Source organism: Sapajus apella, unplaced genomic scaffold (assembly GCF_009761245.1).
Source record: "Sapajus apella isolate SASKATOON/1434 unplaced genomic scaffold, GSC_monkey_1.0 scaffold56, whole genome shotgun sequence".
NCBI classification, from domain to species: domain Eukaryota; kingdom Metazoa; phylum Chordata; class Mammalia; order Primates; family Cebidae; genus Sapajus; species Sapajus apella.
In genome coordinates this window covers 7,764,560-7,776,777 of record NW_022436996.1, presented here as the reverse complement: position 1 = coordinate 7,776,777, position 12,218 = coordinate 7,764,560, and the positions used below count along the sequence as shown (strand labels likewise).

General features: G+C 59.4%; 2 protein-coding genes across 6 annotated transcripts in view; one reads left to right on the top strand and one right to left on the bottom strand.

Moving 5' to 3' along the window:
• Window positions 1-7,676, top strand: part of SLC4A2 (solute carrier family 4 member 2) — a 17,661-nt gene extending 9,985 nt beyond the window's left edge. For 2 of the 3 annotated variants that reach the window (XM_032244993.1, XM_032244994.1), the window contains exons 8-22: window positions 951-1,086; window positions 1,190-1,355; window positions 1,467-1,581; window positions 1,738-1,922; window positions 2,083-2,308; window positions 2,402-2,617; window positions 2,701-2,849; window positions 2,953-3,147; window positions 5,193-5,447; window positions 5,553-5,642; window positions 5,798-5,964; window positions 6,381-6,634; window positions 6,732-6,901; window positions 7,124-7,297; window positions 7,404-7,672. In XM_032244993.1, coding sequence (XP_032100884.1) covers window positions 951-1,086; window positions 1,190-1,355; window positions 1,467-1,581; window positions 1,738-1,922; window positions 2,083-2,308; window positions 2,402-2,617; window positions 2,701-2,849; window positions 2,953-3,147; window positions 5,193-5,447; window positions 5,553-5,642; window positions 5,798-5,964; window positions 6,381-6,634; window positions 6,732-6,901; window positions 7,124-7,297; window positions 7,404-7,484 — 2,579 coding nt within the window. In that variant the 3' untranslated portion in view covers window positions 7,485-7,672. Of the gene's footprint in view, window positions 1-950; window positions 1,087-1,189; window positions 1,356-1,466; window positions 1,582-1,737; window positions 1,923-2,082; window positions 2,309-2,401; window positions 2,618-2,700; window positions 2,850-2,952; window positions 3,148-5,192; window positions 5,448-5,552; window positions 5,643-5,797; window positions 5,965-6,380; window positions 6,635-6,731; window positions 6,902-7,123; window positions 7,298-7,403 lie in introns of all 3 variants that reach the window. The other variant, XM_032244992.1, reaches the window with a different exon arrangement.
• A 92-nt stretch (window positions 7,677-7,768) lies between these two features.
• FASTK (Fas activated serine/threonine kinase) lies at window positions 7,769-12,009 on the bottom strand. 3 transcript variants are annotated; one of them, XM_032245011.1, is made up of 10 exons: window positions 11,816-12,009; window positions 10,641-11,063; window positions 9,989-10,168; window positions 9,708-9,847; window positions 9,030-9,243; window positions 8,772-8,931; window positions 8,455-8,546; window positions 8,245-8,380; window positions 8,057-8,171; window positions 7,769-7,976 (listed from the first exon to the last, which is right to left on the bottom strand). In XM_032245011.1, exons 1-10 carry the CDS (start codon window positions 11,895-11,897, stop codon window positions 7,869-7,871), a joined length of 1,650 nt encoding a protein of 549 aa, XP_032100902.1. In that variant the 5' UTR covers window positions 11,898-12,009; the 3' UTR covers window positions 7,769-7,868. The 3 variants fall into 3 exon arrangements, with proteins under 3 accessions (XP_032100902.1, XP_032100903.1, XP_032100904.1); XM_032245012.1 differs by having other exon boundaries at window positions 10,070-10,168; XM_032245013.1 differs by lacking the exon at window positions 9,989-10,168.
• Between the last annotated feature and the right edge of the window lie 209 nt (window positions 12,010-12,218).

Genomic DNA, 12,218 nt, shown 5'->3' with positions numbered 1-12,218 from the left:
GTATTTTTAGTAGAGATGGGGTTTCACTGTGTCGCCCAGACTGATCTTGAACTCCTGAGCTCAAGTGATTTGCCCAACTCAGCCTCCCAAAGTGTTGGGATTACAGGCGTGAACCCCTGTGCCCAGCTTAAAATTAAATTAAAAAAAGAAGAATAAACAAAAAATTAAGCAGCTGAGGACCTAGAAACCTGCTCTTACGATTGTTTCCCAACTAAGAGTCCATAGGCCCCCAGTGAGGCTCAAGGACTTTGGGTAAAGTGCCACCAGGCAAGAGCTCTATTACTAGGCCTTGTGATCTCTGGTCTGGCTGCTCAGGGATTTTTGGTTCTGTTTCTTCTTTAATCTTTGTTACTGATGAATGATCTGGTAACTTTTGAAGGAACTGTTATTTCTGTGTGCAATGGTGAAGGGAGGTCAAAGAGCAGATGGGGAAGTCAAGAAGCTTGGGGTGGAGCGGGGTCTGCAGATGGCTCCAGGGCAGCCACATGGACAAGGCCACAGACCAGCTGAGGTGCGAACCAGAGGGTAGAACTAGGCCCCTAGAGTGGCACAGCAGCTGGCTCACTTAGAGGAGAGTTTTCTAACAGCCAAGAGCGTTCAGCCAGAGTGGGCAGCCTGGGCCGTCCCCGTGGAGGCCAGATGCTCCCTGGAAGGGGTGTCTGGCAGGCGTAGCCTAGGTGGCCGCTCTGGTCACTGAGGTTCAGTGGTCTCTGTTGAGCATCATAACATTCCTGGGGGTCTGGGGGAGGGGACAAACCAGAGGGTTGATGTGACCTAGGCCCCTGTGGGAGCTAGGACTCAAGCCCGTGTCCTTCACTGGTAGGCCGGTGTTCCATCCCCAGCACCTACCCACCTGGCTCTCAGCCGTCCCCAGCTCCTGCTCCCATTCCATTCCCTGCCACTGTTCTGCGCCCTGGGGCTGAGAGGTCCTCTATGCCATCTTATGCCAGGGGCTGTGCTCTTGGATCTGGACCAGCAGACCCTGCCTGGAGTGGCCCATCAGGTAGTGGAGCAGATGGTCATCTCTGACCAGATCAAGGCCGAGGACAGGGCCAACGTGCTGCGGGCCCTGCTCCTGAAACACAGGTGAGGCCCTGTGGGTGGCTGGGGACGACACTTGATCCACCCCACCTGCCCTGGCCCTTGGCATTGACCCCCCCCTTTGCCTCACTGCCCTCTGCTCCACCAGCCACCCAAGCGACGAGAAGGACTTCTCCTTCCCCCGGAACATCTCGGCCGGCTCCCTGGGCTCCCTGCTGGGGCATCACCATGCTCAGGGGGCTGAGAGTGACCCTCATGTCACTGAGCCTCTCATCGGAGGTGTTCCCGAGACCCGGCTGGAGGTGGAGCGAGAGGTGAGGGGAGCACCGGCTCTGCCTGGGCTGGCGGCAGGACTGAGGAAGTCCGGGTGAGGACTCAGAGTGGGAGGGGCTTGCCTGGGCTGAGCTCTCTTCTGTGTCCCCTAGCGTGAGCTGCCACCTCCAGCACCACCAGCTGGCATCACCCGCTCCAAGTCGAAGCACGAGCTGAAGCTGCTGGAGAAGATCCCTGAGAATGCCGAGGCCACAGTGGTCCTCGTGGGTATGTGGGGCAGGTCCCATGTTGGGGGCTTGGTGGCCGGGCCCTGAGGCAGGGTCCTCTAGTCTCCCTGGCCCTCCCTTGGTACCACCCCTGGGCGAGGGGCTGGAAGGTGGCCCTGCTGCTCAGCTCTTACTCACGATGGCCCCACACCCCTAGGCTGCGTGGAGTTCCTCTCTCGCCCCACCATGGCCTTTGTGCGGCTCCGGGAGGCCGTGGAGTTGGACGCAGTGTTGGAGGTGCCAGTGCCCGTGCGTTTCCTCTTCCTGCTGCTGGGCCCAAGCAGCGCCAACATGGACTACCACGAGATTGGCCGCTCCATCTCCACCCTCATGTCGGACAAGGTCAGCTCCCCTCCTGCTCTGAACCCTGCTTCCCAGAGCCCTCACTGGGCCAGCCTTGATCCCCACAACTGCCCCCCACCCACCAGCCTTGCCCAGCCCCAGCTCCAGGCCCTCAGCCCTCCTCTTTGTGCCCTCCCTGATCCCCATCCTGCTTTGGCAGCAATTTCACGAGGCAGCCTACCTGGCCGATGAGCGGGAGGACCTGCTGACGGCCATCAATGCCTTCCTGGACTGCAGCGTGGTGCTGCCACCCTCGGAAGTGCAGGGCGAGGAGCTGCTGCGCTCTGTGGCCCACTTCCAGCGCCAGATGCTCAAGAAGCGAGAGGAGCAGGGCCGGCTGCTGCCCACAGGGGCCGGGCTGGAGCCCAAATCTGCCCAAGATAAGGGTACGAGCCAGGGCGGGCTGGGTCCGCGGTTGCCTGAAGGGGATGAGGTGAGCAGGAGGGGCTGGGGTGCCCTGACGGAGGCCTGGGTTGCAGCGCTCCTGCAGATGGTAGAGGTGGCAGGGGCAGCTGAAGATGATCCCCTTCGGCGGACTGGGCGGCCCTTCGGAGGGCTGATCCGAGATGTGCGGCGCCGCTATCCCCACTACCTGAGCGACTTCCGAGATGCACTTGACCCGCAGTGCCTGGCTGCTGTCATCTTCATCTACTTTGCCGCCTTGTCTCCTGCTATCACGTTTGGGGGGCTGCTAGGTGAGGAGAGCCTTCAGGGGCGGTGCTGGGGGGACTGCCCAGGGCCTGGCCACCATCTGCTGAGCTGGTCCCTGTACCTCCAGGAGAGAAGACGCAGGACCTGATAGGGGTGTCGGAGCTGATTATGTCCACAGCGCTCCAGGGCGTGGTCTTCTGCCTGCTGGGTGCCCAGCCACTGCTGGTGATTGGCTTCTCGGGGCCCCTGCTGGTCTTCGAGGAGGCCTTCTTCTCGGTGAGGGTTCTTCCCGCCCAGCTCCAGCTGCCCCTCCTCTGCCCTAGATGCCTCCCCCAGCATCCCTGCCCAGAGCCTGGGACCTGACTGCCCTCGCCTCCAGTTCTGTAGCAGCAACCACCTGGAGTACCTGGTGGGCCGTGTGTGGATCGGCTTCTGGCTGGTGCTCCTGGCCCTGCTCATGGTAGCCCTGGAGGGGAGCTTCCTGGTCCGCTTCGTCTCCCGCTTCACCCAGGAGATCTTCGCCTTCTTGATCTCACTCATCTTCATCTATGAGACCTTCTACAAGCTGGTGAAGGTGGGCAAGCCCTGCCAAGAGCTGGGCCAGGAGGGCTGAGGTTTCAGGGCTGGAGGGAGTCTCTTGGTCCCATCCTCTGGATTCGAGGCCAGGCTAGTCTGGAGTGTCCCTGGGGCTTGTTGCCAACACACACACCAGGGCCTCAGATCAGTCTTTTAATGAATGGAATTAATTTTTGAGACAGTCTCACTCTGTCACCCAGGCTGGAGTACAGTGGCATGACCTTGGCTTACTGCCACTTCCATCTCCCAAGTTCAAGCAGTTCTCCTGCCTCAACCTCCCCAGTACCTGGGATTATAGATCTGTGCCACCATGCCCAAATAATTTTTGTATTTTTAGTAGAGACGACATTTCACCATGTTGGCCAGGCTGGTCTTGAATGCCTGACCTCAGGTGATCCACCCACCTCGGCCTCCCAAAGCGCTGGTACCATCGGAGTGAGCCACCGTGACTGTCTTGATTTATTTCTAAACATTAACTCAAACCAGATAGATCAGTCATTCAAAAACTCATAGTTTTATTTATTTTTTTTTGAGGTGGAATCTCACTCTGTCACCAGGCTGGAGTGCAGTGGTACAATCTCGGCTCACTGCAACCTCTGCCTCCCACATTCAAGCGATTCTCCTGCCTCAGCCTCCCCAGTAGCTGGGACTACAGGTGCCCACCACCATGCCCAGCTAATTTTTATATTTTTAGTAGAGACGGGATTTCACCATGTTGGCCAGGATGGTCTCAATCTCCTGACCTTGTGATCCACCCGCCTCGGCCTCCCTCCCAAGGTGCTGGGATTACAGACGTGAGCCGCCGTGCATGGCCTCTTTTTTTTTTTTTTTTTTTTTTTTTGGAGACGGTGTTGCCCGAGGCTACAGTGCAGTTTTGGTGCGATCTCTGCTCACTGCAACCTCTGCCTTCTGGGTTCTCCTGCGTTAGCCTCCCAGATTACAGGCACATGCCACCATACCTGGCTAATTTTTTTTGTATTTTTTTAGTAGAGATGGGGTTTCGCCAGGCTCCACCTCAGCCTCCCAAAGTGCTGGGATCATGGGTGTGAGCCACTGCACTTGGCCAAAAACTCCAACTTTTACTTCTTAAAAACTTCTATATTTAATGGCACAGTGGCGCCATTAGAGCTCACTGTTACCTCAAACTCCTGGGCTCAAGTAATCCTTCTGCCTCAGCCTCCCTAACAGCTGGGACTAGGTGGGCACCACCATGCCTGGATGATTTTAAAATTTTTTGAAGAGGCCTACCTATATTGCCCAGGCTTGTCTGGAACTCCTGGCCTCAAGCCATCCTCCTGCGTTGGCCTCCCAAAGCGTTGGGGTTGTAGGCAGGAGCCACTGGCCTAGTTTATCTTTTTATTTTTTTACTTCATTTTATTTATTTGTTTTTTTTGACACAGAGTGTTGCTCCATTGCCCAGGCTGGAGTGTAGTGGCACGATCTCAGCTCACTGCAACTTCGGCCTCCCAGGTTCAAGCAATTCTGCCTCTGCCTCGACCTCTCGAGTAGCTAGAATTACAGAGGCATACCACGGCCCAGCTAATTTTTGTATTTTTAGTAGAGATAGAACAGGCTGGTCTCGAACTCCTGACCACAAGTGATCTGCCTACCTCAGCCTCCCAAAGTGCTGGAATTACAGGCGTGAGCACATGCTTTTGTTAAAATGTCAAACAATCCAGGAGTGTAGAAAGGGGAAAGGCTCCAGAGCTGACAGTCAGTCTGGGCATGAGACATGTGTGACAGGCCACTCTGGTTCTCTGTGCTCATGTCCTCCTCTTTCAGGCCCCTGGATCCTCACTGGGCCTGGCTGATGCCACTCACCAGCTGCCTTCCTGACTTACATCAGCTGCTCAGTCTTTTCCGCCCCACACTGCCCTGTGCTCACAGCTGGTTCTCTGGGTCATTGTCTTAATTCAACAAGACAAGCTCCTTGAAAGCAGGCCAGCCTTTCCCCTGCCCCACCCCTCCCACCCAACGCTCACTGAGCCCCACAAACCTCTCTGCAGTCTAGCTGATGGAGGCCGTGTGGCCTCCTCTCCCCAGATCTTCCAGGAGCATCCCCTACATGGCTGCTCAGCCTCCAACAGCTCAGAGGTGGACGGCGGTGAGAACACGACATGGGCCGGTGCCAGACCCACGCTGGGGCCGGGCAACAGGAGCTTGGCTGGGCAGTCTGGGCAGGGGAAGCCCCGGGGCCAGCCCAACACAGCCCTGCTGTCACTGGTGCTTATGGCCGGCACCTTCTTCATCGCCTTCTTCCTGCGCAAATTCAAGAACAGCCGGTTCTTTCCTGGCCGGGTGCGTGGGCTTAAAGGCCAAGAGGGGGTTAGGGGCAGGAAGGGAGGTGGCAGGGAGTCAGGGGCTGTGGTGGCAGGCCTCTGAGCGCTGTGCCTGCTCACTCAGATCCGGCGGGTGATTGGGGACTTTGGGGTGCCCATCGCCATCCTCATCATGGTGCTTGTGGATTACAGTATTGAGGACACCTATACCCAGGTAAGGTGCTGCTGCCTCTGCCACCCCAGGTCTAGGGGCTCCCCTCCAGCCTCCAGATCCAGCCTGTCCTTCAGCTGAGTGGACACCAACCCCTTTCTATGGCACACCCTCCACATTGACCTTACCCTTGTCCCTGTACTGTGTCTGCCCTGCAGAAGCTGAGCGTGCCCAGTGGATTCTCAGTGACTGCCCCAGAAAAGAGGGGCTGGGTCATCAACCCCCTGGGGGAGAAGAGCCCCTTCCCTGTGTGGATGATGGTTGCCAGCCTGCTGCCCGCCATCCTGGTCTTCATCCTCATCTTCATGGAGACACAGATCACCACGTGAGTGGTCCTAGCCGAAGGGGTATAAGGGCCAGAGCCCCAGGCCAAGCTGGGGAACTCAGCATGGAACCTCCAGCCATACTGGGCAATCCCAGGGACCTCAGGACACCTTGGATGCCAGGATGGCCACAGGAGTTTATTCTGTGGACAGCAGAAAAGCACCCTGATGTTTGCTGGGACAGGAACAGCACTTGGAGGGGCAGGCCAGCCTGGCAGTGCTCGCTGGGAGCTATCATGGAGGATAAGGACTCGGGGCCCAGGTTCTGCTCTATATGGAATTTGAATCCTGACAGAATGGACAGGGACCACCAGTTTCCAAAACCAATTGGAGGGACTGGCTGGACATTCTGGAAAGACCCTGTGGTCTGCAGAGCCGAGTCCACCCTGGGCCTCAGCAGCACCCCTCCTGCTCTCAGGCTCATCATCTCCAAGAAGGAGCGCATGCTGCAGAAGGGCTCTGGCTTCCACCTGGACCTGCTGCTCATCGTGGCCATGGGCGGCATCTGTGCCCTCTTTGGCCTGCCCTGGTTGGCTGCTGCCACTGTCCGCTCCGTCACTCACGCCAACGCACTCACTGTCATGAGCAAGGCCGTGGCGCCTGGGGACAAACCCAAGATTCAGGAGGTCAAGGAGCAGCGGGTGACAGGGCTGCTGGTTGCCCTGCTTGTGGGTATGTTGCCTCTTGCCCTTCCTTTCCCAGTGGATTCCCCAGGGCCACTGGGGCCCGGGGACCCTGGGGCCAACTGTTTCTCCTGCGCCTCCTGTAGGCCTCTCCATAGTTATCGGGGATCTGCTCCGGCAGATCCCCCTGGCCGTGCTCTTTGGAATTTTCCTGTACATGGGAGTCACTTCCCTTAATGGGATCCAGTTCTATGAGCGGCTGCATCTGCTGCTCATGCCGCCCAAACATCACCCAGATGTCACTTACGTCAAGAAGGTGAGCCCCCCAGCTCCCCACCAGAAGGGGTGCGCCTCTGCCCATCCTGGTCTACTTGGGTCACTGTCCATCTGCTCCCTCCCGTCTGCCCTTCCAGCTAGCCCCCACCTTCTCTCTACAGACCCTAGGAAGGTGCTTCCATCCCCACCTCTGAGGAGGGGAGAGGCTCATCCCAGGAGCAGGCTGGGGAGGAGCCTGGGCTCACCTGTCTCCATCCCCCAGGTCCGGACCCTCCGTATGCACCTGTTCACGGCGCTGCAGCTACTCTGCCTGGCCCTGCTCTGGGCTGTCATGTCCACAGCTGCCTCCCTGGCCTTCCCCTTCATCCTCATCCTCACAGTGCCGCTCCGCATGGTGGTGCTCACCCGTGTCTTCACCGAGCGAGAGATGAAATGCGTAAGCCCTCCCACCTGCCTCCCCCAGCCCCTCTTGGTCCCCTCTCATCTGCCTGTGGATCTAGAAAGGCTCCCCTTCCCTTCTTGACCACCACCCTCCCACACAGCTGGATGCCAACGAGGCAGAGCCGGTGTTTGATGAGCGGGAGGGTGTGGACGAGTACAATGAGATGCCCATGCCTGTGTAGCCGCCCATGCCTGTGTAGCCGCCGCTGAGAGACAGCTGAGAGACCGCCAAGAGACGGATGGATGAGGGGACAGGCTGGTGGGATGGGGTTCCCCCTCCCCTGCCCCTCCCTCCTCATTTTTATTTAAGTGAATAATTTAAAGTCCCCTCCTCCCCCAGTGCCCCTGCAGTAAAGTGCTTTGGCCCCCACTTATCTTTGGCCTTTTGTCTCTATGTGGGGGCATGAATGGAAGAGAGGCAGCGGTCCCAGCCCTGCTCCCCATCCCAAAAATGAGACTCACAATAGGGAAGGAAAGGAACTTTAATAGAAACCAAAACATAGGGAACCAAAGTGCAAATCGTCCACCCCCCATAGGGGGGCCATCCTGAACCCCACATCATCCCCTCACCCCCCTTCGGGCCCCCAGCGCAGGCCCAGGGCCTGGAGCTTCTGCCTCAGGTAGTTCTTGAGTTGGGGCAGACCTCTCTGGGACTCCAGTTCCTCAAAGGGTAGCTGCCAGGAGAGGAGAGGGTGGCAGGTTACCTGTGGGCTGGGAGTGAGGTTTTGCCACAGGCCAGGCCAGGGCCACTCACCGGCAGGAGCTGGTAGCCCATCAGGCCTAGGTGCCGCTCCCTCAGGGCCCTCGAGCCCAGCAGCACCCTGCCGTCCCGGCAGAAATGCCAGCGTTCCCGCAACACCAGCACCACCCTGTGGGGAGAGGGACATGGCTTAGGGCATGGTGGGCAAGGTGGCCAGGGCTCCCCCACCCTGCCTCCCTTACCTCTGGGCAGGGTCTCGGGTAGTGGGGCTAGAGGCAGCCTGTCCCTGGGGGCAGGACCTCGGTGGGTATGGCAGGAAGGGATCCTGGGTCCTCACGGGAAGAACAGCACCAGAGCTGCCGACACACAGCAGGAAGTCTGGAGGGGGAGCAGGGCGGGTGGTCTTAGCCAGGGCTCTGTCTCCCTGGGCCTGCGGCTGGCCCCTTGCTCACCTGTGCAGTAGCCTGGAGGCACGGTCAGGTCCTGGCGGTATTTCTCCTCCCCCAGCAGCTGGCGCAGCCCCTCAGCTACTATGTCCTTGTGACTGAGGAGAAAGGACACCAGTAGCAGGAAGGGCCCAGCGCCTCATCCTAGTCTGTCCCAGTCTAGTGCTGCCACCCTGCTGGGCAAAGCCCTCTGCTGCTTCAGGGTCCAGTTTTCTTTATGGGGCTGAGCACCTGAGCTTTGGCAATTCATGGTCCCTCTAGCTTTTCCACTCTCTGCTGCTCCCAGGCCAGCCCCTCCCCTTGCCCCAGGCTGTCCCATCCACCTGTACTTGCAGCGGGCACGGTCGGTGATGAGAGGCTGGGGAAAGATGGGCACTTGCTGCCTTCGGGGAAGGCGGGGACCCCGGTATCCTGGGAGCTCCAGCTCCACGGCCGTGTCCAGCAGGGAGAGGTAGCGACGCACAATCAGAGCATGAGGGGTGCCTGTGGGGAGGTGGGGACTGGGGCTCTGGGCTGCAGGCCACCCTGCTCCCCTGCCTCTCCAGCCCTCAGGGCCCCAGCCAGCCATCCTGGTCGCGTACCACTGATGTAGTTGATAAAGCCAGGGGAAAAAACAAAGTGCAGGACTCTGAAGGGCAGGCACCGCAGTTGGCACAGTGACATCAAGATGTTGACCGTAGCCAGGGGTGCCACCCCTGCTTCCCGAGCCAGGATCCTCTCAAGGCAGGGCATAAACTGCTGTTCCAGGGGCAGGTAGTTCAGCCGCCCAAAGGGCAGGACCAACTTCTGTACCACCTGTGAAGGAAGAGCAGTTCATTACCCAGTGTGAAGTGTTTCTGCAGTCATCTTTCACAAGCTAAGCCTGAAAGGCTAAGCCAAGTTTATAACATTGCTGTAAAGACAGGACAGCTCCTCCAGCCTCACAGTTCAACAGCAAAGCAGTCATGAGCTGCATGTGACTAATCACCAGACAGGCAGAGGGGACATCACTGTGGGGTCTGGCCCTGAAGACTTCCAGGAGAGGGATGGGTGGAGCTAGGATGGTGCTAAGTGCTTTAGGAAACTGCACAGTTCCAGGAATACGTGCTGCTGACGGGAGGTGGGCAAGCCACAGAGGTGTGGGAAAAGATGCAGGTTCCAGGAGACGGAGAGGATGTATCTGCTTCAGGAAGAGGACAGCCAAGCTGGACAGGGCACTTGGCTTGACCAGGTCCCTGAGAATGACTCAGGGATGCACAGGAGGTGGGAGGCAAGCCCACCTTGCTGGTGAGCTGGTTTTCCTGAACCACTAGGAAGTGGGCAATGGCTTCCAGAAGCTGGGGCTCCCGTAACCGGTGCCGGGCCAGGTGCTGGGCCAGGAGCACCATCACATGGGGCGTCAGTTCCTCTGGTCTTGTCTCTGTGAAGAACAGCCTGTCACAATGGGCCTCAGGCCGGACCTCCAGCTGGCTCAACTCCACCTCAGCCTAGCTAACTGAGCCCACTTTCCTCCTCCTGTCAGCCCTCCCTTTCCCCATCTGCCTTTAACCCCCTCAAGCACCTGCCAGGCTGCTGATCAGATGCTGCCGTGGATACCGCAGAAAACGGGGGCAGCTCAGAGCAGCTTCCAGCCTTTGCCCACCTCGGAGAAGAGACGACAAAGGGGGAGGTGGCTTCGGAGGGAGGCGGAGCCTTCGCTCCTGCTCCAGGGCGCGCACCAGGGGACCATCAGATGGAAAGCCTGAGGGGAGAGGTGAAAGGCAGCCTGGTAACAGAGCTGTGCAGCTGTTCTAATCATGGGGTTACTTGGTGAATTCCCCACCATTCTCCTCTCCACTTCCTGAGCGGGAAGGTGTGCTAGAGTTTAAGTGCAAACACTGGAGAAATGTAAACTATCATGTGACTATGAGGTATCAGAACGGTCTGTGGGGAATACATACAAAGATGGCAAAACAGGCTTTCATCTTGTGCCAATTGTGACACGTTATAGTGGCTTCCTAGGGCACTCTATTAGCAAGAATCTGGGGTGGCACCCTAGCGAGGCTGGAATGAGTGCGTTCGACTCATGATGTCTCACAGAACGGGAGCAAGAGCGAGCGTTCCTGGGTACACGCCTGATAGGCTGGGTCTCTGTCCATGGTCCTCTCCTGTTTTCCCTATTCTTCATTAACACCCAGCAGCCCCCCAGGCGCCCACCTCAAGCCCCTCCTCACCAAGTAAGACTGCAAGGTGCAGACACACGTGGATGGTGTGCACGTCAAAGGAGGGGCAGTTTCGGATGATGAGCTGACTCAAGTCCTGCAGTGTGGCCTGCTCCACAGGAGGGGGCCGTGGCCTAGACCCCAAGAGTTGGCCAAGACGACGAAGCGCCACCGGGTAGTGGTGGGCGCGCACCTTGGTGGGGTTCTGGCCCAGCCAGCGCAGCAGCTCCCCAGGGCTCCTCGCCTGTTCCAGAAGCCGCTGCAGCCCTTGCACATGACCTGTACTGGGGCTTCCTCCAAGAGGCCAGTCTCCCCATTTGCTGGGTCCCAGACAGCAAGGCTGTACTGGCGGGATCAGCAGCAAGCCAGACAGCCGAGTAGGGGAGGTCTGAGCAGAGAGCAGGACTCGAAGCATTGAGTTGGGTGATGGAGACCCTGAGGGGCAGCCCAAAAAAGGGGGTGAGGCTTTCTCCAAAGGGAGAAAGACCTGCTACCTACTCCTTACCTCACTCCTCATTCAGGGGACCTGGGTTCGAGCAACCCTTTGTGACTGCTCTGGGCCTCTTCCCCGCCCCGCCCCTCTGCCTCTTTCCACTGCTTTGAAACAGCAATCATAATCCTCAGTGCGTTCAGCGCAGCACTACTTGCAAAGCAATTCCACATGCACCATCCCTGATGCTCTTACACGCCCATGAGGAGTAGGCAGGGCTGGCATTACCTCATTTCACCGGTGAGAAACGCAGGCCCAGAGCGGCGGAGAGGTTAAGCCCGGGGTCATGAACCGGGTTAGTGGTCGCGCCCAGTCTGGAGCCCAGGCGACACCGGCGTGCGCTCTCCCGACCACCTCCCTCTCCCGCAGGAGGCGGCGGCGGCAAAGAGAGTGGAACGCGGGGTGCGCGGCTGGACGGTGCTGGGTTCCATGCTGGGCGCTCCCACTTACCAGCGGCGTGACCTTGGACAAGCGGCTTCGTCTCTCCAAGTCTCCTCACCCGTGAAATGAAAACGCAGCGCCCACCTCGCAGGGAGCGACCGGGGCCCGAGTGCGCCGCTATGCGATGGCGCGGAGTCGGCGAAGTCGTGGACCCCACACCCACCCAGGCCCAGGGACGCCAGGAGACCGTGGCCGCTGCCGCTAACACCAGCTCCCGCAGCCCTCCCGCAGCCCGCCCCGCAGGCGCCACCCCTACATGACTCCCCGGGCCCTGCGCAGGTCGCTCCCTCAGTCGGTCTCGGGGCCCGGGGGCCAGGCTCCCCCCGCGGCCTCCTCATCGGCCGGCCGCCGAGTCCGCCATCTTCCCAGCAGCCCCTGGATCGCCGCCCGGACACCAATCCCGGCGCTGCGCTCGGCTAGCGGAGACGTGGCTCCCGGCAGGCACTGCGAGCCAGGGAGCCGCGAGCCCGCCCCCGGGAAGTGCGCGCGCGGCGCCGGGGGCGGGGCCACGGAGGCGGGGCCACGGAGGCCCGCGCTGAACACCCGGCGGAACACCCCGGAGAAGGGAAGGCGGTGGACCAGGGCGTAGGGCGCAGTCCGTGCCCTTCTCTCCCAAGGGGCGAAGACTCCCCGCCCGCCACCCCGCACACACTCAGACA